This window comes from Sinocyclocheilus grahami, unplaced genomic scaffold (genome assembly GCF_001515645.1).
Source record: "Sinocyclocheilus grahami isolate Dianchi unplaced genomic scaffold, SAMN03320097.WGS_v1.1 scaffold508.1, whole genome shotgun sequence".
Classification (NCBI taxonomy): Eukaryota; Metazoa; Chordata; class Actinopteri; order Cypriniformes; family Cyprinidae; genus Sinocyclocheilus; species Sinocyclocheilus grahami.
This window is the reverse complement of record NW_015505687.1, coordinates 1,074,915-1,099,845: the sequence shown is the minus strand read 5'-3', so window position 1 is coordinate 1,099,845 and position 24,931 is coordinate 1,074,915. Positions and strand designations below refer to the sequence as shown.

The 24,931-nt window shown below is 38.0% G+C and overlaps 1 protein-coding gene across 1 annotated transcript in view; it reads right to left on the bottom strand.

The window, feature by feature from the left end:
• LOC107554592 (diacylglycerol kinase zeta-like) overlaps positions 1–24,931 on the bottom strand; it is an 86,713-nt gene that overhangs the window by 29,598 nt on the left and 32,184 nt on the right. The window contains exons 7-27 of the mRNA XM_016237154.1: positions 24,239–24,295; positions 22,696–22,764; positions 22,512–22,583; positions 22,302–22,418; positions 20,708–20,776; positions 20,524–20,595; positions 20,314–20,430; positions 16,166–16,279; positions 15,855–15,995; positions 15,687–15,765; positions 15,480–15,535; positions 14,789–14,851; positions 14,439–14,512; positions 14,010–14,121; positions 13,720–13,919; positions 12,499–12,602; positions 9,994–10,073; positions 8,318–8,362; positions 7,305–7,374; positions 3,053–3,093; positions 2,746–2,942 (exon numbers count right to left, since the gene is read on the bottom strand). Coding sequence (XP_016092640.1) covers positions 2,746–2,942; positions 3,053–3,093; positions 7,305–7,374; positions 8,318–8,362; positions 9,994–10,073; positions 12,499–12,602; positions 13,720–13,919; positions 14,010–14,121; positions 14,439–14,512; positions 14,789–14,851; positions 15,480–15,535; positions 15,687–15,765; positions 15,855–15,995; positions 16,166–16,279; positions 20,314–20,430; positions 20,524–20,595; positions 20,708–20,776; positions 22,302–22,418; positions 22,512–22,583; positions 22,696–22,764; positions 24,239–24,295 — 1,949 coding nt within the window. The remainder of the gene's footprint in view (positions 1–2,745; positions 2,943–3,052; positions 3,094–7,304; positions 7,375–8,317; positions 8,363–9,993; positions 10,074–12,498; positions 12,603–13,719; positions 13,920–14,009; positions 14,122–14,438; positions 14,513–14,788; positions 14,852–15,479; positions 15,536–15,686; positions 15,766–15,854; positions 15,996–16,165; positions 16,280–20,313; positions 20,431–20,523; positions 20,596–20,707; positions 20,777–22,301; positions 22,419–22,511; positions 22,584–22,695; positions 22,765–24,238; positions 24,296–24,931) is intronic.

Genomic DNA, 24,931 nt, shown 5'->3' with positions numbered 1-24,931 from the left:
AGCCTAAATGCGGTTCTTCTGAACTTTCTATTCATCAAAGAAACCTGAAAAAATTATACTCTGCTGTTTTCAACATCATAATAATAATAAATGTTTTTTGAGCAGAAAATCAGAATACCAGAATGATTTCTGAAGGATCGTGTGACTGGAGTAATGATGCTGAAAATTTAGCTTTGAAATCACTATAAATTACATTTTAAAATATATTCAAATAGAAAATAGTTATTTTAAATAGCATAGTAAAAATATTTCAAACTTGTACTGTACTTTGGATCAAATAAATGCAGGCTTGGTGAACAGAAGAGACTTCTTTAAAAAACATAAAAAATCTTACTGTTCAAAAACTTTTGACTGGTAGTGTATAGGCAACTTTAATTGTTCTCTAATTTCTAGCTTTTAATTGACTTAGAAATCAGATAACTGCTGGACAATAACCAATAATAATGATTTGTGTATATACTACAAACACTTTTTTTTTTATCACACAAGGCAGAATAGTTTCTATACTGTAATAAATGATATATCAATTAGCACTGCATTGTTCATATTTATTTATTACCTGGAGATGACTTTACAAACACAAATAAACCATATATTGTCGCAATCGTATGTTTAATGTCTTCATGTTTCCAAAAGTTTCTGTTTTCAGTGAAAACAACTGTTTTCATACAGATAGCTGGACGCTTTTGTCCATATTAGGAATTTCCTCGTACGACTTTCTGCGCGAGAGCTCCCTCCGGCTTCGAGTATGAATGAAACATACACTGCACAGAGCGTTTAGCACTCCGTGATGTTCATCTCGCCTTATTCTGGGTCCGAATAAAACATCAGATCATGCACAGACTATCCTGTCTCTTTGAATTTAAATCGATATTTATTCTCACTGGCTCTTGATAACCTCTATGCGAACACAATTGCCCGAAAAAGTGCGGGGGACGAATTTACATGATATTAAAAGTGTGGGGGAGGGTTTGATATTAAGGTTTTATCATGATAGATACAGATTTAACTGCCGTGACACACAACATGCCTTTATGTTAAAATTAAATAAAACCACTTCTCATAAAGAACAAGAACATGGTCTTCTTTTGAATGAAATACCAATGGTTATATAGGCTAATTATGCATTCTTTATAGCAACTTGTTTACCACATTCTTCATTCTTTCAAGCAGACATATATATTTCTATAAATAAATTTAGATTAATCTTTAGGGCTACTAAAGTTTTTCAGTCAAGAGCAGTGAGTGATTTTCGCTCTCTTTTGTTGCTTGATTAACATCAATGACTCGGACAATAGCAACTAAATTCTAGATTCTAGATCCAAAACGGACAATTCGACATAATTGTGTGTGTAATTCTCCATTCATGTGACGTGAAAGAGTACTCGCTGAGAGAGCGCTGTGAGAGGCGCTTTCTGTGTGTGTATGCTTCAGTGTCTGCACTCTGAAAACTGGACCGAATTGAGTCAGATTCATCCATACGTCTGCTCTTCTCTAACTACCACATATTGACACTTTTGAACGTTTTATGCGACTTGCAGCAAGTGTATGTTAGCTTATGTCCCGCCGGTTCATATGTACGCATCTAACCTCCGAACGACGCAGCAGTTTCGTTCTGAATGAATCTCTTCCCAAATCGTCCCTCCCTAACATTTCTTCTCGTTTTTATTCTTTGACGAAAATGGCAATAGATTTACGTCATAGTTTTTGTCATTCAAAATGAGTTTTAGTTCGTTATAGTCTCATTGTCGTCGGTGAAAAAAATGTTGCTGATGAAAATTATGACGAAAATTATTCGTCAATGAAATTAACACTGCTGTATTCTCTGTCTTCAGCTCTATTACCCCTCCGAACACACACACACACACACACACACACACACACATTCGTTCTGAATGAATCTCTTCCCAAATCGTCCCTCCCTAACATTTCTTCTCGTTTTTATTCTTTGACGAAAATGGCAATAGATTTACGTCATAGTTTTTGTCATTCAAAATGAGTTTTAGTTCGTTATAGTCTCATTGTCGTCGGTGAAAAAAATGTTGCTGATGAAAATTATGACGAAAATTATTCGTCAATGAAATTAACACTGCTGTATTCTCTGTCTTCAGCTCTATTACCCCTCCGAACACACACACACACACACACACACACACACACAGGGGCTGCGGTGCTGTATGACTTTTTCAGGCTGAGGATCAAGCTCTGTGCTGCAGGAAATGCTCTGTTTTATTCACTCTGAACCACACAATTATCCTGCTATTCACAATCACTTTCTCATTTGCACAAGCATACATTTATAGACATTCATGTATGAACCTGTCTACACACAAGTGTCAATTATAAAACCATATAACAACCATCTCAAAAGCAACAACTATAAGGCACCCTAGGTGGATGTTAAACATACAGTTATCAGTAATATTAGAATTAGTGTTGTTAATGTAGCATTTGTACAAAGCAGCTGAGCTGTGAGAACCACACTGCCACCAGCCGGCTCGATGCTCTACTGCTCCCTGTTGGCTGATGTTACAGAGCAGAAGCTGCTGTCAGCTAACAGCCATCGGTGTTATTAGCTGCCGCTGATAATGAAAATGTCTCCCGTACGAAAGTTTGTATAAAGTAACTCATTGATCAAAACATCATTAAACTGACAAGAAAGGCAAAGATTAGCTGGCACAGTGGCACTGGATACATTTAAACGGTTCCCTTTATGTTTGTCCGTGTATGTTTACAATATCTCACCTGGGTCCGGGTGAGTTTGGTGGAGAAGAAGAGGATGATGGGAAGGCAAATTTACGTGGATCAGACGGGGCATCACCAGAGGAGTCCACCAGGTCTGGCATGCCTGGCGATGTGCTGACTGTCTCTGTGACAACCAGCTCTGGGTCCAAAACGAACAGCTCATCCTGAGAAATTTCAGTCACGTAGTTAAGATGCTCCTGAGGGGTGACACAGAAACCAGGCAAATGTGAATGCTTTATTTGTGGAAACTCAAAATTGCTCAATTGTAGTTTGAATTACTCTAAGAGGTATTGTACGGACGACTCACTTGAGCTCGATCAATCCTGTAGAATCGATCCGCTGTTGTAGCTGCAAACACAAAACATACAAAACAACACAAATCAGGCCTCTGATTAGCTACCAGACATTCAAGAGCAAGTTCAAGCAGAAGAGATGACAGAACATCTCTCTCTCCAATTACACAACAGTATTGTTTCAACATCTTCACTTTATAAAACCCTGGGTTATTTTTTTCAACTCAAACACTTGATTGAGACTACTGGGTAAGGAAGCTGGGTTGATGTGTTCCAATTTGGGTCAATAATTGCTCATAATTGCTCGGGAGACCTCCTGGGAAAACTAGGTTGCTGTTGGAAGAGGTGTTAGTGAGGCCAGCAGGGGGTGCTCACCCTGTGGTCTGTGTGGGTCCTAACGCCCCAGTATAGTGATGGGGACAATATACTGTCAAAAAGCACCGTCTTTTGGATGAGAAGTTAAACCGAGGTCTTGACTCTCTGTGGTCATTAAAAATCCCATGGCACTTCTCGTAAAGAGTAGGGGTGTAACCCCGGTGTCCTGGCCAAATTGCCCCCCTGGCCCTTGTCAATCATGGCCTCCCAATAATCCCCCAACCACTTGATTGGCTCTATGACTCTCTCTTCTCTCCACCTGTAGCTGGTGTGTGGTGAGCGCACTGGCGCCGTTGTCCTGTGGCTGCCGTCACATCATCCAAGTGGATGCTGCACACTGGTGGTGGTTGAGGAGAGACCCCCCACATGATTGTAAAGCGCTTTGGGTGTACAACAATACACAATAAAGCGCTATATAAGTGCATCATTCATTCATTCAACCCAACAGTACTCATGACAGGCATACGTTTAGAAACTAGAAGAAAACTAATCAAAGCATAATAATCAACATTTATTCAACAATGTTCAATTAACACTTAAAAAAAGGAATATCGTTTAACCGTGTAAGATGTGTAACTGTTGAGTTGCCATTCTTTTCTGCACTTTTGCTTATATTATTGTCTATTTCTGTTTTCTTGCAATATTTTTTTTACCTTCTGATAATTACTATAGCCTGTGTTGTTACAGTAGTCATTCAGTGTGTGTTAAAGTGATTTTAATTTACAACTCATTTTGGGAGAACAGTCATTTTCAGCAGTATAGTAATTTTTAAGCTATAGTTAAATAATGTAGGATCAAATATTTAACCTAACCCAGCTGGGTCATAACAAAAAAAGATTTCAAAATATGTTCATAGTTGACATGGGCCCATGACACTCCTGGACAGTTCGGCTGCAACAAATGTCTGTAAGATGATCTGAGCGAATCAGAGGATGCTACAAGAAGGCAGGCCAAGTGTTTAGACCAGTGGTGTTGCTGGATTTGTGAAGGTATGTGACACTCAGACACAAAACACTCCTCTCATGTTGTCTTAATGAGCGAGAAAACAGATTGCTGTGGGTTTCACATCCCACCAAACAAATTACTCCCAAAGAGAATGCACATGCTGAAATGCACACATAAATTCCCACAAGCTCGTCCATATACCTGAAGATAACACATTTGCAGCATAAGTAATGAATGTACATGATTCCTCACACTCTGGGGCATGAATGATCTATGATGATCCATGAAAACTGTATAACACTGGCCTCGGATCAGACTTTCCCCCTGCTTGCACTGGTAATTATTTGACAGCAACTTCATAACATTGAGCTGAGATCAGAAGTGCTGCCACAATCACTCTGAAAAGTTCTGACTCATCCTGCAGTTCTCTGCTCGGGTAATAAAGCCCTTGGAAGCTTTTTAGTCTTAAAATGAGGAGATGAGTTTGGCTCTGGGCCGGTGGGAGGAGAGAAAGGAGGGACTGGAATGAAAGGTGGAAAGATGCAAGAATCGAACAGGGGATTGTGATCTACTATTTCACTGGTTTGATGTGTAGCAGTTTAGGATCTATGTGAATGTGACTCAGCTGTCACAGAGGATTTGTGTATAATGATGACTGACTCTCCGTATCTCGAGATGCTGTCAAAGGAAGTCTGATGGCCCTTTCGACGTCAATGCTTCAATGCACCTCTCAACAAAAGTGTCACCTGTATGCAGTGGCGGCTCGTGGGTTTTAAAATAGAGGAGGCACACTAATTGTATTGGTCTGGGATCCCTGACGATTATTATTATTATTTGCTTAACCACTTTAAAATGGCTTTTTGGTTGCTTTTAGTCAGAAAACGTAAAGAAAACGACATACATACAGCAAGATAATATAATTTCACTTACCTGGTCTATCACTTGAAGCAAACATCCATCCCTTCTTAAAAGTGTTAAAAGAGAGCTGCCTGTTGCGCCATTTAATTAAGCCGACTGCTGTAGCCTATATCCAGCTTAGGCTGTTTTCCCTAAATTTGTATATATACTGTTTGAATGACAGCTTGGCAAATCTGTTGGCAATCAAATATTCAATATCGCTACTCATCATAAGTACTTGGTACATTATCAGTGCAGCGGCAGATGTTCAAACTAATATCACGTAATTTACGTCTCTTTGATGATTGGTTGATATCAGAAGGGAGGCTAGCCTCCTCTACGAGGTTTCTTTTCTCAACAATCCTCAGTGATGAAAGTGAACACTCGATGGTGATTGGCTAAAATTTTTTTTTTACCAACGGAGGCACGAGAGCTCAGCTCTCCCCCGGCCTCCCCCTAACCTTCTCTATCATTAGCGGCTGTAATTACATCAGCAGATTCGGCACATTCATGATAGAAAAGCGGCGCTTTCATGTTATGGTATTACAACTGTGAAATTACAAACAAAAAATACACATTCTGAGACATGAACTGAAATTAATTGTGAATTTTATTAATATTAAATCGTCCTCCCATTTTCACCTCAAAATTATGGGGAAGCTGTGCCTCCCCCGACGAGCCGCCACTGCCTGTATGCGACTAGCCATTTATTTTTATTAATCAGTTCTTATAGAATACATAATGTGCATAATTATCTCTTTGCTCCTTGAAAGTTCAGTGCATTAGGGAATGTTTACAAATGAAAAATGTAATCTAAAAGCCTTGACTCCTTGAAGAATGACTTTTCCCTCTTATCAATGTATTTAAATTAGTTGCCATTATATGGCACTATATAATTGTGCATTGATACTACTAGGTTGTGAACATATCATTGCATCCTTTTCATCAAGACTTATGTAGTCCGATTCTCCACTTTTCATTGAGCTGACGTTAATCCACATCTTCACACTGATCAAAAAGGAGATTACTACAAGAACTGGAAAGCTGTTCACATAAAAGTATGCATAATGGAAATAATGAGCTTGTAGGACAGAGTGTAAATCAAACAGAGCACTGTTTAAATAAATACACTACCGTTCAAAAGTTTGAGGTCAGTATGACTTATTGTTTCTGAAAGAAGCCTCTTATGTTCACCAAGGTTGCATTTATTTGATCAAAAATACAGTAAAAAAGGTAATATTTTGAACTATTATAATGTTATAACAAAAAAAATTGTTCCCTATTAGAATTTATATAAAAAATGTATTGAATTAATTTAAACATTTATTACTATGATGGCAAAGCTGAATTTTCAGCAGCCATTCAGTAGTGATACATTTTTTCCGGATTCTTTCATTACTTCAAAAGAACAGGATTTATTTAAAAAATATTATAAATGTCATCACAATGCACAATTTAATGCATCCTTGCTGAATAAAAGTATTAACTTCCTAATAACAAACAATTAATACAAAATGTTTTACTGAGCCCAAACATTTCAATGGTAGTCTATTTTAACTGAAAAAAAGAAAATTGCATGCCGCTGTGATGCCTTAAATTTTCAGAGTTCCTGCTGATCTGCAGGTGTGATCTGGTGGAACACACGCAGAGTTCATCATTCCAGACATGCAGTCATTATAACGCAAACAGCTCCTGCCTCTTTCCCTGTGGCAGTAATTCTCACCTGCTGACAGTAATCATCTTGGCACTCCTTATTAGCACTGAAATGCCAGAGTAGATTCTGTTCTTTAGTATGGAGATTCATGACTCTTTGTCTTTTCCTAGCTTCGATTCTAGCACTGATGAGAGAATATTTTGTGGGTCTGACTCATGGTTTTGAATTTCTGACCTTTACTCTTTGCCATTTTATTCACTGCAAACACCTACAGCTTTGCGCACTGATAAACACAACTCCAGCCCACATCCTTGAGGACCACCATGGCACACATGCTGCTCAGCACCCCAGATCTGACTCTGAATTCTAACATCCAAACTACTGTGAATACTCACAGTCGAGAAAGCACCATTTTGGCGACAGCCTCTGAGATGACAAAGCCTTCAATTTGGTCCCGTCACCTTCCTGTGAATGAAATGAGAAGAAAGTGTAGGGTAGGAGATGGGAAGAGAAGAAAGGTTGATAGAATTCCGATTAGTGTCAGTTTATGCCACTCAAAGCAAATGATCAGTATATGAATGAACAGTGCTTAAGTTGACTATTTTCATCACACACACACACACACATACACACACACAGACCTGTCGTTATTTTCTGTCACATCAGTTGTTTCCCTAAAGCAGCAAACTGCCATTTGTAGATCTACATAAGTCATGCAACAGTGTCAAATACACACTACAAAGACTACACTCAAAGCACACAAAGAACACAACACCTGCATGCACCATAACTATAAAGAAAACTGCCATTCTCAACAAAGGCTAAACGTGATCCAAGGCATCCATCCAAACAAAGCACACGGGAGCACTTAGGACCCAGGGGAAATATCCAGGGAACCAAGTTCTGAACGAGTGGATTTAACTTAGTAAGCGCTTACTGCAATTTATGCTTATTTGAAGTTTCACCCATAACATCTGTCATAAGGGAATGCTGTACTAACAAGGGTTAGGGGTCTTCATGCCTGCAAACAGACTAGTGTCTAGGAGGCGCTAGAGTGCTCTAATCTCACAGAGAATGATGTGGGAGAGATTTAGGATGAATTGCGGAATACTCTGCTTTAGGGATCATGTTAAGCTCTATCTGAAAACAAACTCTCTTGCTCATTTTATCTCTCTAGGGGTTTATGCACTCTCACGGTAAACATGTCTGCCTCCGAGCCTACTTTTAGAGTACACAAATGTGCTGCTGAAGTTGATCTAGTTTGGGTCTGTGGAGGCATGTTCGTCAAAATCTGACATACAGCACTGTGTTTGGTTTTCTCGGTTCTTTGTCCAGGCTGTATTTCCAGTCGTGTTCCTGAAAGTGCTCCAGGTGTGCCTGTCTCACCTCTCGCAGGTGTCTCACCCACCTGGAGCACCAGCCGCTGCAGAGATGGGTGACACGACACAAAGTCCTGCAGGAGACCCCATTAAATTAGATAAACACTCACTAAGCCCATCAGTTCAGATACATACACAATCATATAGGGTTGCAGCAGTTGGACAACAGTGTTTCTGGGAGAAGATCGTGAATAAATATTAGCATGTGAATTTGAGACTACTCTTCTTTTTGAAAAACACTTTATTCTGCCACAAACACTCACACAACCTTTCTGCCAAGGGTGTTTCATTATGACCTGCTGCACAGTGTATGAGAGTGTGTGTGAGAGAGATTTCCCCTCTAAAATCAAACCATCATTTACTGTACATATCCCTCTAAACGAAGGCTCTGACTGGTTTGGAAATCTTTTTTTTTCATTTGATTGTGAAGTTATATTTGTACAAACACTGTTTCTTGATGGGAATGTATGAACTAAAACAAGGCCAGAATGGGGTGGCATGAATGAATAAGATAATCTCTACCAGGGGCTCACAACAGTAGGGGAAAATACAATAGTAAATGCATATAGTAAAATGTTCACCTAACCAAAACATGAGTATAGTCACAACAGTAAATTATTAGAATAACTTTTAAAAAAGGAGAAGAAAACACTGCACCTTATTTTTAGTTGCTGACGTCAAAGACTGTGTGTCTGATTAAACTACAGTATTTCATTTGTCACTTCACAGAAACAAACTACATGAGGCAGATGCTGGCATGGATTCAAAATACATTACAGAAAGCTGAATGTGGGTTTATTTGCAAAAGGACACAAATTTTTTGCGCACATCCCAATTAATTTTTTCTGTTAATTATTGTCTAGAGAGCTTGGCATCATCAGGATTTAAAAGACTTTAAAAGATTTTCTTATTTCATATGTCATTTTAATAATTATGCATATTGTTGGGCTATAGTATTAGCAACATATTTTAATGTTTGATTTTTGGTTAGCATTTTACAATAAGGTTCAATTTATTAACATTGGTTAATGGTATCGTGTACTAGCAATGAACAATATAAAAATAAAATCATTTATAAAGCTAGATTCATGATAATTAGTTATCATTAACCTATTAAATATACAGCAGTATGAATGAACGATTTATGTATAATTTAAAGGGATAATTAACCCAAAATAAAAATTCTGTCATCATTTACTCAACTCGGTGTTGTCCTAAACCTGTATGACTTTCTTTCCACTGTTGGAATACATAAGAAGATATTTTGAGATGGGTTTTTTTGTCCATAAAATGGAAGTCAACGGTCACCAAAACTGTTTGGTTACCAACTTTTTTCAAAATATCTTCTTTTATGTTCCACAAAAGAAATTCATACAGGTTTGGAATGACATGAGGGTGAATAAATGATGATAGAATTTGTTCATTGATTTCATAATACCCATTTCATTAACTGTTGTTAATAAAGGTGTTGCAATTTTGATGTGGTGCTGTTGTACAATCTGCGTCCTAAAGGACAATTCAGTTGAGCACTACTTTCGGTACTGTAGTGCAGTATAACTTCTCCCTCATTATATTCTGACTGTGACTGACTGTTCCTATCATTAATCAAACTCTAACACCTCTCTCCTCCTCTCTCTTTTCCGGTCCTCTTCATTTTTCACTTTTACCCCACTTCATCTTTTAACCCCACCCTCTCATTTTTTACCTCCTGTAGTCTCTCGATGTGAGCTCTGCAGGTTTCCAAATCACTGTCTCCCGGGACAACGATGAGACCCAGTGGAATTGCTGTGATAAGGAAAAAGATAAAAAGAGAAGTTAGAACGAGGGATGATGAGAAGAAACAGAATATTTCTTTCACTCTCACAGTAACAGCCTACTGTGTGTTGTGAAAAACCTGGCCCACATTTTTTCCTCTCAGGAGATACTGATCAGCAGTGGGAGAAAGAGTAAAAATAAAAGAAGACTGCGAAAGAAAGAAAGAAAGCAAGAAAGAAAGAAAGAAAGAAAGAAAAACTATTTTCAATCATGTATGGTATAAGCTAATTCATCTCTATCTTTGTGAATACATGTGTAAGCAGAAGAGTTGATGAATATGATTTATGGCAGTTGTATGCAACATGCACTGGCTCAGACCCAATCAAACTCATTCAAACTAATCCACAGATTCCTCATGAAACAAGGTCAGACAGTAATAGGACGTGATGGGGAGGATGTGGCAATTTTACTTGCACTAGAGTCTAAACCACTGCAGGCATTTTGTAGACACATGGCTGTAGGCCTGCTCTTAAATGTGCTGTCAGTGAGAGAATATGATGAAATATGATGTTTGTGCAGTGACTGCCGAGGGTACATGTGTACTCTCATGCATATGGATATTCTCAAGTCCAAGTCACTTTAGAGGAAAAGAGTAAAAAGCATAGATCCCACCCACACTGAGATCCTAACTGTAGCGTTTTTACACTCAACCACCCTTAGCGTTATGAAGATACAGCAGTGTACATTTGAAAGCTGGAGGAGCAGTAGTCATGCCCTACCCTGAGCTGAGCCTCACAGGCTTCAGAGAGGCAGGGTAATATTTCTAAATTAAATGAGCATTCTCAAGAGGACAGCAGGTTTCTCTGACAAAGTGGGAAGCGAGAGAGTGAGGCAGCGAGAAAGCGACAGGGGAAACAGGAAGAAACGAGCAGAGAGAGAGTAGCGAGAGATGGGAGAGGTCTCTTCCATTGAGGAATGTTGGGTTGCTTAGCAACATCTGAACAGTCGTTCCCAAATTCAATTCAGGTTTGTTCTCCGCTCACTCTCTTTCTGTTCAGTTGGTGGTATTGTCAAGGCTCTTCTGAAGAGTGAAGAGGTACTGACAGCAGAAAGCAGATGAGACACAGGGAAGTGTGGTATATTTTTGTATCACAAAGGAGAGAGTACAGAACAGCAAAGAGCTAATCGCGTTCTCACAGTTGACACGCACTTTAAAAGTTAGCAATAATTTGTCTTTTTATGATGTTAAATGATGTTATGATATTTTCTTTATGAGATGTCAGACTAACAGGCCTAAAAGGCATAAAGCTGCATCTGAATGTATTCTCAAAAGATCCAATTAATTCTATCAGTTCACACCATTATCACTCACTGTAGAGATGGGACGACACCTAGTGCTGAGAAATACAACTGCAGCTTGAATGTACTCTTACAAAACACAAATGAAACATTTTTAATAAAATCTGAAAGATTTCTGTCCATTTTTGTGTGAGTTAACCTAACCTTTCTGGGTACAATTCAAGTGAGCATACCATCTCATTTAAAAATCTAATTTTTAAAGCACAGATTTAAACTAAGCTTTTAAAAATGCATGTTATACAATACAGTCACAGTATCACAGAAACCAATATTTTAACGATTCAGAAAAGATGAATCTCTGTCTGGCCAACGGAGATTTCTGTATGGAGATAAAGGTTAAGATCATGATATTTCAGTATTATTACAGCACACAGTGAGCATATACTAGCACCGTATGTTGTTTGCTTTTGGGATGTGATAGAGCACTTGGAAACCTGCAAACCGTCATCAGACTTAACAAGTGGATTGAGGATGACACATTTCCCCCTCCCCCTAATAATTAGAAATGGCCATTATTTGATATTCTTGATGCTGCCCTGTTGCATTCCATTACACACAGCTGTGTTTGTTGTTAGGATGACAAAAACATGTATAACTTCATTTTAACATAATTCTATGAGTATAGAAAAGTCCACACCACAACTTATAACGATAAAAACACAGAGGAATGATATCTTTGGAATGTGGAATGTCTTTCTGAATGTTTTTTGTCCAGCTGATAAACAATAAAAACATTAACAGCCAATCAGAATCCACCTGATTTGAAAGAGAATATGCATTTAAAGCGGCAGAAGACATAACTGCAGCTTGTGCTTATAATAAACAGAACAGTATTGGTGTGGATGCTAATATCTTTATCGTAATAGTTATCTTTACAGTTATCGTTCTTGGTGTGAATGGGCCATTAGACCTACAATTTCTTTTACGGTCTTATTTCTTTTTCTTTATAATTCCATTAATTAAAATGAACAAGACAACCCTTCCCCCCTCCAATGTTCAGGACATGGTTATGGCTTTGAACTAACTCTTTAAATCACAGCACATCAGGAGTCACAAGCGTATTTTCTGGACTGTAATGTGTGCGTTTCATACTTACAAGCTTCTTTGAGTTTCTCCTTGTCGTAGTGCAGAGCTTCATAATCATGCATGCTGATACGGCTCACTCTGATCCGTAATCGTTCTGGAAATGGCTGCAGACTACTGGATGAAAAAAACAAAGAAATAAATAAAATAAAAAACATGCAAACACAAAGGATGTACAGTGCTGTGTGTAACAGCGAGTATGCTGTCTTGGCTAGGTACACTGCCTTGCACTTCACTAAACAGTGCTGCTGTCGCCACACTAATTAAATATGTCTCCACTTCCGATATTTCGCTTTTTAAACAAGGTTTCATTACAGGCCTATCTGCCGTCAATACAATTCGTTCACCTCGAATTAGTCAAGTGTGAAATTAACAAAACCTCAGAGAGAGAGAGAGAGAGAGAGCTATTATCTAATTTCAGCAGGACTAAGCAAGCGTCTGTCCTTAGCAGCCATTTATAAGGGTAATAAATTCACTTCAAGTGTCAAGGTAAAGAAATGACAGCGAATAATTCACACTAAATTTTCACACTTTCAGTAACAGCTCAATAGAAAGAGACATCAATCCAGCAGTTTAACTTTCTGCTCACTGACTATTTTTTAAACATCAGCTCGTACCTAATACTCAAATGTGTGTGCACGTGTGCCCTTTTAAAGAGCAGTAATGCTCTTTAAAACTCATTCAGAAATCGCAGACCTTCTCCTTGGTATTACATACATACCTGGGGTTTTGCTATATACCGGTATTGTTGAAAAACAATTAAATATTAATATCATTAATACTTAATACTTCACAAGATAATATTGTAAATAATCCAGCACCAGTTGATGGTTGAATTCAGCGGCAATAACATATTACTACTGCTACACAAAACGTTATATCGTTGGAGATGACAGACAAAAGTGAGACACTACCTGCGCCCGAGAAAAGTTAGCTCATCAGTGTAGGAGTTTTGGATTACATGGAAAAGGCGTTGTGTTAGACACCCTAAGTAAGTTATTTTTGTTCAATTATAGTTACAAACTCTCTCTCTCTGCCTTTTAACACTCTTATTTTGAGTGGGATTAATTGGCCAAAAAAAGAACACACAAAAGAGACATTGACTTGACAGCATTTTTTAAATTTTCTACAGGTATCGCAAAAATATTATCATTCTTTTGGGCACGGTAACCGTGTAGTGAATATACGATATCGAGACAGCCATAATATTCACACAGTAACATGTTGCACTCACTCATTGAGCAGTGGTATTGATGTGCGCCTCTTGGTTTTCTGCACCATGTTGGCCTGGTTTCTCAGGGAGATTTGAATAACAGATGGAGCTAGTTTGCAAGGCTCGCCATCCACCTGCATGGGGATTGGCTTGAAGGTGGTGAGGGTGACTTCACGACACTGATTTAACCTCTCACCGTGACCTCCGACCTGCAGCGTGGCCTACAGTCGTAACAAACAATACAGGGACTGTAATTCACCAATCGCACTATAAAAACTCACTTCAAACTAATTCAGGTAGGTGAAACATACCAGTGATGTCATCGTGAACCCAATGACCTCAATGCAGCCATCATCATGACGCTGAGGCTCAAAGTCATGATGCTCACTTGGATTGCCCCATGGCATGGTGCCCGCACAGTACCTGCGATTGCACAGTACCTGCGATTAATATGAACATCCAAACATGCAGACTCTTCACACAGACTTATCTAGAACTGAAAATTCAGCTTTGCCATCACAGGAATACATTTAAAAATACATCGAAATAGAAAATAGTTATTTTAAATTGTAAAAATATTTCACAGTATTACAGTTTTACTGTATTTTTGATCAAGTAAATGCAGCCTTGCTGAGCATAAGAGACTTCTTTCAAAAACATGAAAAAAATCTTGCAGACTCCAAACTTTTGAACGGTAGCGTAAGAAAGAACAAATCACAGAAAAAGATTTTGTGTGTTACTTGGGGATATTGAGGAAGACCAGGCATTGCAGCTTCAAATCCTGGACTTTAGAGGTCAAATCTGTGCCGTCACACTATTGAGAATGAGAGAGAGAAGAAAGTGGTAAAAACTGAATAAGTCCGCAAAACAAACCAACAGTACGCAGAAAAAAAGGTTGCAACTCAAATTTAGGCACACTACCTCTCAGTGCTAAAGCCCAAGAGGAAGAAATGCAAACAAACACGCATGCAAAAACAGAGACTTAGAGTCAAACCGCAAAAACAGCATTTTCATTTGCATTTCAAAACACACATATTTCCCCTCTTGTTCTGCACAAAGGAGTCTTTGTTTAGTTTAACTCCATACGTACCACCACTCTAATGTGTTTTGCCAGGTCTTTGGAGCTGCCCATCAAGAAATCAGAAAACGCTGTCTGTAGAAAAGGAAATATAATTTGCATTTCTGTCACCACCAACTCACTGTCACATTATTAATGTTGTGGTTTACAAAGAGGTTTGCAATTATTAAAGTCGTGATGTAACGGAAGTAGCGACATATACTTTTCTCTGTATTGTGATACAGAGAAACAGGTTATTGAAAAGAAAAAAAAATGTTGGGAAGGGACTTGTTTCTATGCATTGTTTATTGATTGGATAAAGGCAGATCTGAATGTTGGCTCAAAGTTGATTGTAAGAAAGGGGTGGAGATTAAGTGGACTAAATGATTGGAGAAGCTCAGCATACTGGAAGAGCCAGTTATGACATTATGATTGAGAATTACATTTACATTTAGTCATTTAGCAGATGCTTTTATCCAAAGCGACTTACAAATGAGGACAATAAAAGCAGTCAAAACTAACAAAAGAGCAACAATATATAAGTGCAAATGACAAGTCTCGGTTAGCAATTACAATGTCAAAACTTATTAAAAAATGACACCTGTATGGATGAATCATTCACAATAAGATCAACAGCACGCATTTAGAAAATAGGCAGGATGAAGTGAGTACTTTGTAAGAACTTGGCTGTTTGAGTGTGAGAGTTTGTGTGTGTTTCACTTACCCCTGCATAGAACATTTTGTTTCTGAATCGGCTGTTAAATTTCTCAGGGTTGGCCTCTGAAGAGTAAGAGGACAAACCATCATTAATCTCAATTAGCACCAATAAGTATGACCTTGCAGAAGAAACTCAAGGCTTTACTCTCATACAGCCACTGTCTTGCTATTAAACAGTCACATTTATATGACAGACTAGTGCCTTTACACCAACCTCGGGATTCATGGAACTCTAAAGTCACATGAGCATCAAACCCAAGGCTGAAGTAATTATTGAAGATGTCCAAAGGGAGCTGTGGAGCAAAGAAACATCAGTCATTCTTCAGCTGCTTACATACTGATGCAAACAGAAACAGCACTGCAGGTGGTGCTTTTACTGTACCTTGTCTGTCACCTGCTCATCTCTTTCCTCTGACCCCGCCTCTGAGTTGGGCTCCACAATAAGATTCCATCGATCCAGCTGCACAATATTCCCATCCTCAACGTGAGACAGGATTTTACTCAGAGGTTCATCCGTGTAACCCTACATGCATACGGTTGTACAAAAAAATGCCCATTCGATAAACCATTCAAAAAATGAATGAGCAGATTATGCTGCATGAATTACAATGAAACTTACAATGCAGGAATATAAGAAAGTTCTTCTGACTGATGTTTGAAATGAATGCATCTGACTGCGCAGATTTCACTCACCCCACCCCAGTTTAGCGTCCTAGCGAGGTCATTTCCTGTGCCCAGAGGAAGTACTGCCACAGCAGGAGAAGGGTTTAGCTGCAGCTGATCAAGAGCGGACAAAATCCAGCCCACCTGAGCCAAAGAATCATTTAACACGATTTTGTGTGTGTGTGTGTGTGTGTGTGTGTGTGAGAGAGAGAGAGAGAGAGAGAGAGAGGGAAATGCATTGAATGTTCAAAAAACATTTAAACAAAATCCATAAAAATCACATACACACATGGCTAAAACCGTCTAATACCTAAATGACAAACAAGTTACAGTTAAATATCTTGTTTTGTAAAATCACATCATACCTAAAGAACCTCACAGAAAAACAGCAGAATATGAATATATGGAGTGTTGAACTCAGAAAACAGCAGTTCAGCAGGGTGGAAGACAAGTGATGGGAAGGGTGGATTAAAACTCCTTATTTCAGTTGGGTTTAAGGCATTATTCCCAAACTTCTCTCTCATGGATCAGAGTCAGGGTATGAAATATGACTGCGTTCAGATTCCACTTTAACACTCTTAATTACTCACACAGACGGATTACAGAAATGTGACAGCATGGGGTAAACCAGGACACACACATCAGCACTATATGTCAGAAAACTCTTCAAACACATGACTCATCTGAATAGTGTCATAGTATTATGACTAAGGAGAATCATCTCTTGCACCGCTCACAGGCTAGGAGATAAGACTGCAGTACCGCCCCCCCTGCTGGAGGGGTTCATAATTCCTACATAAACCAGTTCAGCAGGGTGGAAGACAAGTGATGGGAAGGGTGGATTAAAACTCCTTATTTCAGTTGGGTTTAAGGCATTATTCCCAAACTTCTCTCTCATGGATCAGAGTCAGGGTATGAAATATGACTGCGTTCAGATTCCACTTTAACACTCTTAATTACTCACACAGACGGATTACAGAAATGTGACAGCATGGGGTAAACCAGGACACACACATCAGCACTATATGTCAGAAAACTCCTCAAACACATGACTCATCTGAATAGTGTCATAGTATTATGACTAAGGAGAATCATCTCTCGCACCGCTCACAGGCTAGGAGATAAGACTGCAGTACCGCCCCCCTGCTGGAGGGGTTCATAATTCCTACATAAATCATTCCCCTAATATCAACAAAAGGTGATCACAGACTATTTCTTAGCAGATTATTTTGTCACATATACACACACACACACACGTCTGGTTCACTATCCTTGTGGGGACTCCCCATAGGCGTAATGGTTTTTATATTGTACAAACTATTTTCTATCGCCCTACACCAACCCTACCTCTCAAAGAAAAAAATTGTTTTCAATCTAAAAAAAACTCATTAGGGATGATTTATAAGCTTCTGTACCCATGGGGACCTCAATTTAGGTCCCAACGGTGACACAAGTCCCCATGAGTTGGTGGGTATTCAGGTTCAATTCCCCACCAGTATAGAAAAACATGCGCACACAGACACACACACACACACACACACACACAAACTCATTAGGGATGATTTATAAGCTTCTGTACCCATGGGGACCTCAATTTAGGTCCCAACGGTGACACAAATCCCCATGAGTTGGTGTGTATTCAGGTTCAAGTCCCCACCAGTGTAGAAAAACATGTGAACAATATTTTAGAGAAATAGGCCTTTTGTGTACATAGAAAAAGTCTTAGATCTTTGAGTTCAGCTCATGAAAAATGGGGGCAAAAACAAAAGTGTTGTGTTTATAATTTTGTTCAGTGTAAATAGCCTAAATGTGCTTTTTACTGTTTTGTCTTGTTTTTCAAAGAAAAATAAATAAATTACACAACAATTTAAAAACATTTAACTCTAAACATTTTTTAACATTCTAGCAGACATTATACCAACAAAGAACATTTTAACTTAAAATTAATAAGTTACTAAAATAATATTCTTTGGCGATCAGAACCCCTTCTTGAATCAGGCATGTATTTTTTATTGTAAAATTAAAAGCAGCCTTGCTGAGCAGAAGAGACTTCTTTTAAAACATTAGAAAATATTATATAGATCCCAATTTGAACACTCTATGTGTTATAATAAATGTATTAACAGAGCTGTTGTAATTATTATTATTATTATTCTCTTACTTTTTATTTTGTTTTACAGAACAACAGTAAAATTACAATACTAACATTTATGAATGTTGGAGTTCTTGCTTTTTGTCAAGTTTTATTTTGGCGGAAACGCACAGGAAGACAGCAATGCTTATTTTTGTTGACATCAGATTTATAAATGAGTCTCATTACGAATACGTCGCACGTATCGCATTGTCACATGCCTTGTAAAAATTAATAAAAATGTGACTGAGCAACTGAGCACAGATTTTCACTTTGGACTTTGAACCCTATAAGCAGATCCGCTGCAAGTTCGTGCAGTGCTGTCAGAATACATGCAATTCGTGCATGTATTAGAAAACATAACTTTCTGCAGTTTATTTACGAATTGTTTTAAAATTAATAAGTTACTAAAATAATATTCTTTGGCGATAAGAACCCCTTCTTGAATCAGGCATGTATTTTTTACTGTAAAATTAAAAGCAGCCTTGCTGAGCAGAAGAGACTTCTTTTAAAACATTAGAAAATATTATATAGATCCCAATTTGAACACTGTGTGTGTTATAATAAATGTATTAACAGAGCTGTTGTAATTATTATAATTATTATTCTCTTACTTTTTATTTTGTTTTACAGAACAACAGTAAAATTACAATACTAACATTTATGAATGTTGGAGTTCTTGCTTTTTGTCAAGTTTTATTTTGGCGGAAACGCACAGGAAGACAGCAATGCTTATTTTTGTTGACATCAGATTTATAAATGAGTCTCATTACGAATACGTCGCACGTATCGCATTGTCACATGCCTTGTAAAAATTCATAAAAATGTGACTGAGCAACTGATTTGAGCAACTGAGCACAGATTTTCACTTTGGACTTTGAACCCTATAAGCAGATCCGCTGCAAGTTCATGCAGTGCTGTCAGAATACATGCAATTCGTGCATGTATTAGAAAACATAACTTTCTGCAGTTTATTTACGAATTGTTTAAGGCCATTTCAATCATCATACAGTAAACCAGCAACAATCACCCCTTCCTCTTCTCATGGAAGTTATGTGATGCAGTACTAAAGTCTACAGTCAGCACTACAGTCTCGCTGTCAGTGCTTGTAATGATTTTTGTGTCTTTCTCGGACAGTTTACATGCTTCCACACTGCTGACATGTGTGCTGCAGCACTGCATCCCTAATTTATGAGATATTTTGATATAATTCTGTGTGTATTTGTCCATTCGAATGTTTAAGAATGCGAGAAAGAGAGCTCAGTCCAGTGTTCGTGTATATAAGAGGTGGCTTTTGTGTGTGCGCAGCACAGAAAACAGCCGCGCAAGTGCAGAAGTGAGTTCTATTTCATCTTCTTGCAGTTGAATCTTTTGAAATCACAATAAATGTGCATACAGAAATCGAGAAGCAGAATCGAAATGTAATTTTATAACAATAATTTAAATCTTGACCTTACGCATTTCATCTGATTTCCGAAATTGGAATAGCTTTTCGATTCCCAACCCTCCTACTAAATTATTTCATTCTTGCATGCAAAAAGACCTGAAAGGTGACTATGGGGCCATGTAAAATATTTTTTGCAACAACATTTTTTTCCCGATAATGTCGATAATCGTCTGTTACCTGACTGTTGACATCGACATCGCGATACTTACGAGACATCGTCGATATACGATATATCATCATATCGCCCAGCCCTATGCTGTATCAGACATTTTGTGTGTTGGAGTTTTTAAACAATTCAGTGAAGATAAAAAATTTCAGAACATAGTAAAACAGAGCGGAACATACTACAGAGCAATACTACACCACGATTTGAAGATTTAGATTAGTTTGTAGAAATGCTGCTCAGAGTATTGTAGCCAGAATGCCTTAGAGTTTGTACTGAAGGTGTTTATATTTAGCGTTTTACATTTAATTTAGCCATAGAGATGCTGATAGCATTGCTTAATAATTTACACAGCCACCAAATTCAATTCATTATCTAATCCAATTTGTGGATGTTTCCCATAAAACTGCCTAACAACCCTAACAGAGTGTGCATACCTGAGGTCGGCGAACCCGTATGATCCAGGTAGGAGGTACTATAACGGCGGCATGTGCTCCTAATGAACACGGTTCTTCTATCTGCTGCAGCATAAAGCATGTCACCTTATTATGATACTGCAGACAGAAAGAGAAAGAGAGGAAATTTACACACATTTACATACTCTACGATATGAAAACACACTAATGCAAACAGCTTGAGAGACTTACTGCTTGTTTGCACCAGGAGCAGCTAATGGCTACAATCTCTTTACTGTGAAAGGCAAATTTCTGCTGAAACCCCTGTAGGTGGAGATCAGATTCTGTTATAAGCTTTAGAATTCATTCATTAGCCTTTTGAAATGTACATATAATTTCTCAAATACACACTCTTGCTGTGATCCATTCTACCCACCTTTCCACACTGTTTGCATTTGCCCTCTTGTCTTCTCCGATGGACCCAGTGGTGTCGCACTATTGCTGGCTGCCATAAAAAACACAAGATCTCATTTAGCTGTGCCATCCATAGATTATGACAATCTGTGCTTAAAATGCCACATTAAACCAGTAATGTTGTGGGGTTATGCTGTGGGGTATTAAGATCAAATCTGAGGTTTGGGATATGGTATGAACAGGAGCAGACAGCAGAACAGAAATCAGGAGAACAGAAGACCTCTGGAGATGCATTCCAAATGCCTGTAAACTGAGTTGAATGCCATGATGAAATGCCTGCATGAGTGTGGAAAAAAGTATACTTAAATACTTTGGTACAAACTCCCTTAGACATACCCATACGAAAAAATGTTTCAGATTTTTTTAAGTTATAAAAATAAAGTATAAATTAATTATTATTAATTTATCTATCAATACGTTTTTGTAGTCTTTTAGGGTTAAGGGTTATAGTTTGGGCTTACACAATGTACCGGACGTGAGTGGCACAACGTGACGCAACGCGACTTTAGAAAATAGAGTTCACCATAATATAACTATAATAACTATAATGCCCCCTTTCAATTTCTCCACGTGATTGCATTACTTCAGACAACTGTACAAATAGATTTGAAACTTTCACACAATGTTCATTTACATATACTAATGACATTGTAACAATACAAAGCTGGTTTAATTAATTAAATAATTAATTACACATTTGTACATATTATTGTGTTTATTTGTGAATCATTATGTATTTATTGTGAACACGAAACAATTCTAATCGAAACTAACTAGTTAGTTTGTAGTAATTGTAATTAGATTTATTTAACAGAAATGTACGAGCCCTCATTTAGCCAAGTAAAGGTGTCATCACAGCTGTGTGAATGTGTGTGTGATACCTGTGTGATAGAGGTGTGCACATTACATTTAGCTGCAGCACCTCTCATTTGCTCCAAAGCACGGCAACCTCTGAAAGCCCTGCGTCGCCAGGTATGCTAACCCACCAAGGCAAGATGGGAGACAGGAAGAGACAAACTCCACAGCGAAATCACAATCATTAGAAACACAATGGAAAACTACAGTACCTGTGGATGAAAAGATTTACATTTCAGCATAAAAATGCTCTCTGGTTCTATACAGTTTCTGAGCGTTTAAAATTAATGGAAAACACAGAACACAACTGCCATTTTTTTCTTTAAACTACTTATACTTATTCTAATTGAGTGCTGAACAAAGAATGCTGTCTCATACATTTTGTATGTTGGAGTTTTTAAACAATTCAAGAAGACAAAAACATTTCAGAACATAGTAAAACAGACCAGACCATTTCTTAAAAAATGTTTGAAAAAGTAATACTACACCACGATTTGAAAATGTGCAGAAATTGCAGCCAGAATGCCTTGGGGTTTGTACCGAAGGTGTTTACATCTCACGTTTTACATTTAATTTAGCCATAGAGATGCTGATAGCATTGCTTAATAATTTACACAGCCACCAAATTCAATTCATTATCTAATCCAATTTGTGGATGTTTCCCATAAAACTGCCTAACAACCCTAACAGAGTGTGCATACCTGAGGTCGGCGAACCCGTATGATCCAGGTAGGAGGTACTATAACGGCGGCATGTGCTCCTAATGAACACGGTTCTTCTATCTGCTGCAGCATAAAGCATGTCACCTTATTATGATACTGCAGACAGAAAGAGAAAGAGAGGAAATTTACACACATTTACATACTCTACGATATGAAAACACACTAATGCAAACAGCTTGAGAGACTTACTGCTTGTTTGCACCAGGAGCAGCTAATGGCTACAATCTCTTTACTGTGAAAGGCAAATTTCTGCTGAAACCCCTGTAGGTGGAGATCAGATTCTGTTATAAGCTTTAGAATTCATTCATTAGCCTTTTGAAATGTACATATAATTTCTCAAATACACACTCTTGCTGTGATCCATTCTACCCACCTTTCCACACTGTTTGCATTTGCCCTCTTGTCTTCTCCGATGGACCCAGTGGTGTCGCACTATTGCTGGCTGCCATAAAAAACACAAGATCTCATTTAGCTGTGCCATCCATAGATTACGACAATCTGTGCTTAAAATGCCACATTAAACCAGTAATGTTGTGGGGTTATGCTGTGGGGTATTAAGATCAAATCTGAGGTTTGGGATATGGTATGAACAGGAGCAGACAGCAGAACAGAAATCAGGAGAACAGAAGACCTCTGGAGATGCATTCCAAATGCCTGTAAACTGAGTTGAATGCCATGATGAAATGCCTGCATGAGTGTGGAAAAAAGTATACTTAAATACTTTGGTACAAACTCCCTTAGACATACCCATACGAAAAAATGTTTCAGATTTTTTAAGTTATAAAAATAAAGTATAAATTAATTATTATTAACTTATCTATCAATACGTTTTTTGTAGTCTTTTAGGGTTAAGGGTTATAGTTTGGGCTTACACAATGTACCGGACGTGAGTGGCACAACGTGACGCAACGCGACTTTAGAAAATAGAGTTCACCATAATATAACTATAATAACTATAATGCCCCCTTTCAATTTCTCCACGTGATTGCATTACTTCAGACAACAGTACAAATAGATTTGAAACTTTCACACAATGTTCATTTACATATACTAATGACATTGTAACAATACAAAGCTGGTTTAATTAATTAAATAATTAATTACACATTTGTACATATTATTGTGTTTAGTTGTGAATTTGTTTGAGTAAATTTCACTAAATTTATTTGTGAATCATTATGTATTTATTGTGAACACGAAACAATTCTAATCGAAACTAACTAGTTAGTTTGTAGTAATTGTAATTAGATTTATTTAACAGAAATGTACGAGCCCTCATTTAGCCAAGTAAAGGTGTCATCACAGCTGTGTGAATGTGTGTGTGATACCTGTGTGATAGAGGTGTGCACATTACATTTAGCTGCAGCACCTCTCATTTGCTCCAAAGCACGGCAACCTCTGAAAGCCCTGCGTCGCCAGGTATGCTAACCCACCAAGGCAAGATGGGAGACAGGAAGAGACAAGGCACACAGAGGAGCAGAAGTGCAATGGAGAGAAAAGGATGAGACGACGAGGGACGGATTACAGCAGTGAGAGTGACATATGGGACGCGTAAAAAGGAAAACAGAGTAAAAAGGGTAAAATAAAGATTTACAAACAGCAAACAGCACCTGCCCCTGAAGTGTGTGTGTGTAAAACAGTCTGGGGTCATTCAGACAGCTGCATAGAGCTACTTACAAATCTTAAACTTACAAATAACAATGAAGAAAACGAAGAACTTATCTTAAAAATTTAATTTATAAATAATAAAAATAAAATGACTACAAAAAAAAAACTGTCTTTTAGCACACTGCTGTTGGCTGTTTATATCAAGCTATGAAGGTTTTGCAGCAATAAGTTTGACAGAATCAGAAAACAGGCACAATGGAAGAGATATTTAGAAAATAACGAAAAGAAGAGGAAAAGAAGAAACTCACTTCCCGGATGTTCCGTGAACCTGACTCCCTGAAAGATGGTTTACATCTGAAGTTTATCTGAAAGAAAATTTTTTTAAATCTTATTTTCTACAAAACTATTCAGTATTTACCCTAATTTAATGGTGCCATAGAATGCATTTATACAAACTTTTTAATTGTTCTCTGATATCTACATATAAGGTATGCAGCAAAGGCTTAGGTAAGGGCAAAAAATCTCCAGAAACGGTTCTACATGTCCATTTACAACCCTAGGTTTTGTCCCTAGAATGAAATGGTCCGTTTTTACATTATTTGGAAGGGTCATGAATAATAATGTTGAGCTCTGCTCTGATTGGCTGTTTCGCAGTGCGGCTCATTTCAGTAGCTCACACAGCAGGAAGGAAACAGTGAAAATATATATTTCAATACTGTCTCTCACGGTTATATCGTTGGGTAATTATACTGTATATAAAATGCGGGCATCAGGGAGCCGCATATTAATATGCAGGGCATTGAAACTGCATTCGAATGCACGATCGTTGATCACGTGCTGTGTAAACTACAGCGGCAGTACTTACCACACATTTTACAAGATCAGATGCTTGTCAGTGGTGCTCAGGATCTGTAAATCATTCGCCATCATTCTCAGTCATCTCTCCTTACTCTGTTTATGTGGTAAGTGAAATCTTATGTACTGTAATGTAACAGGCTACC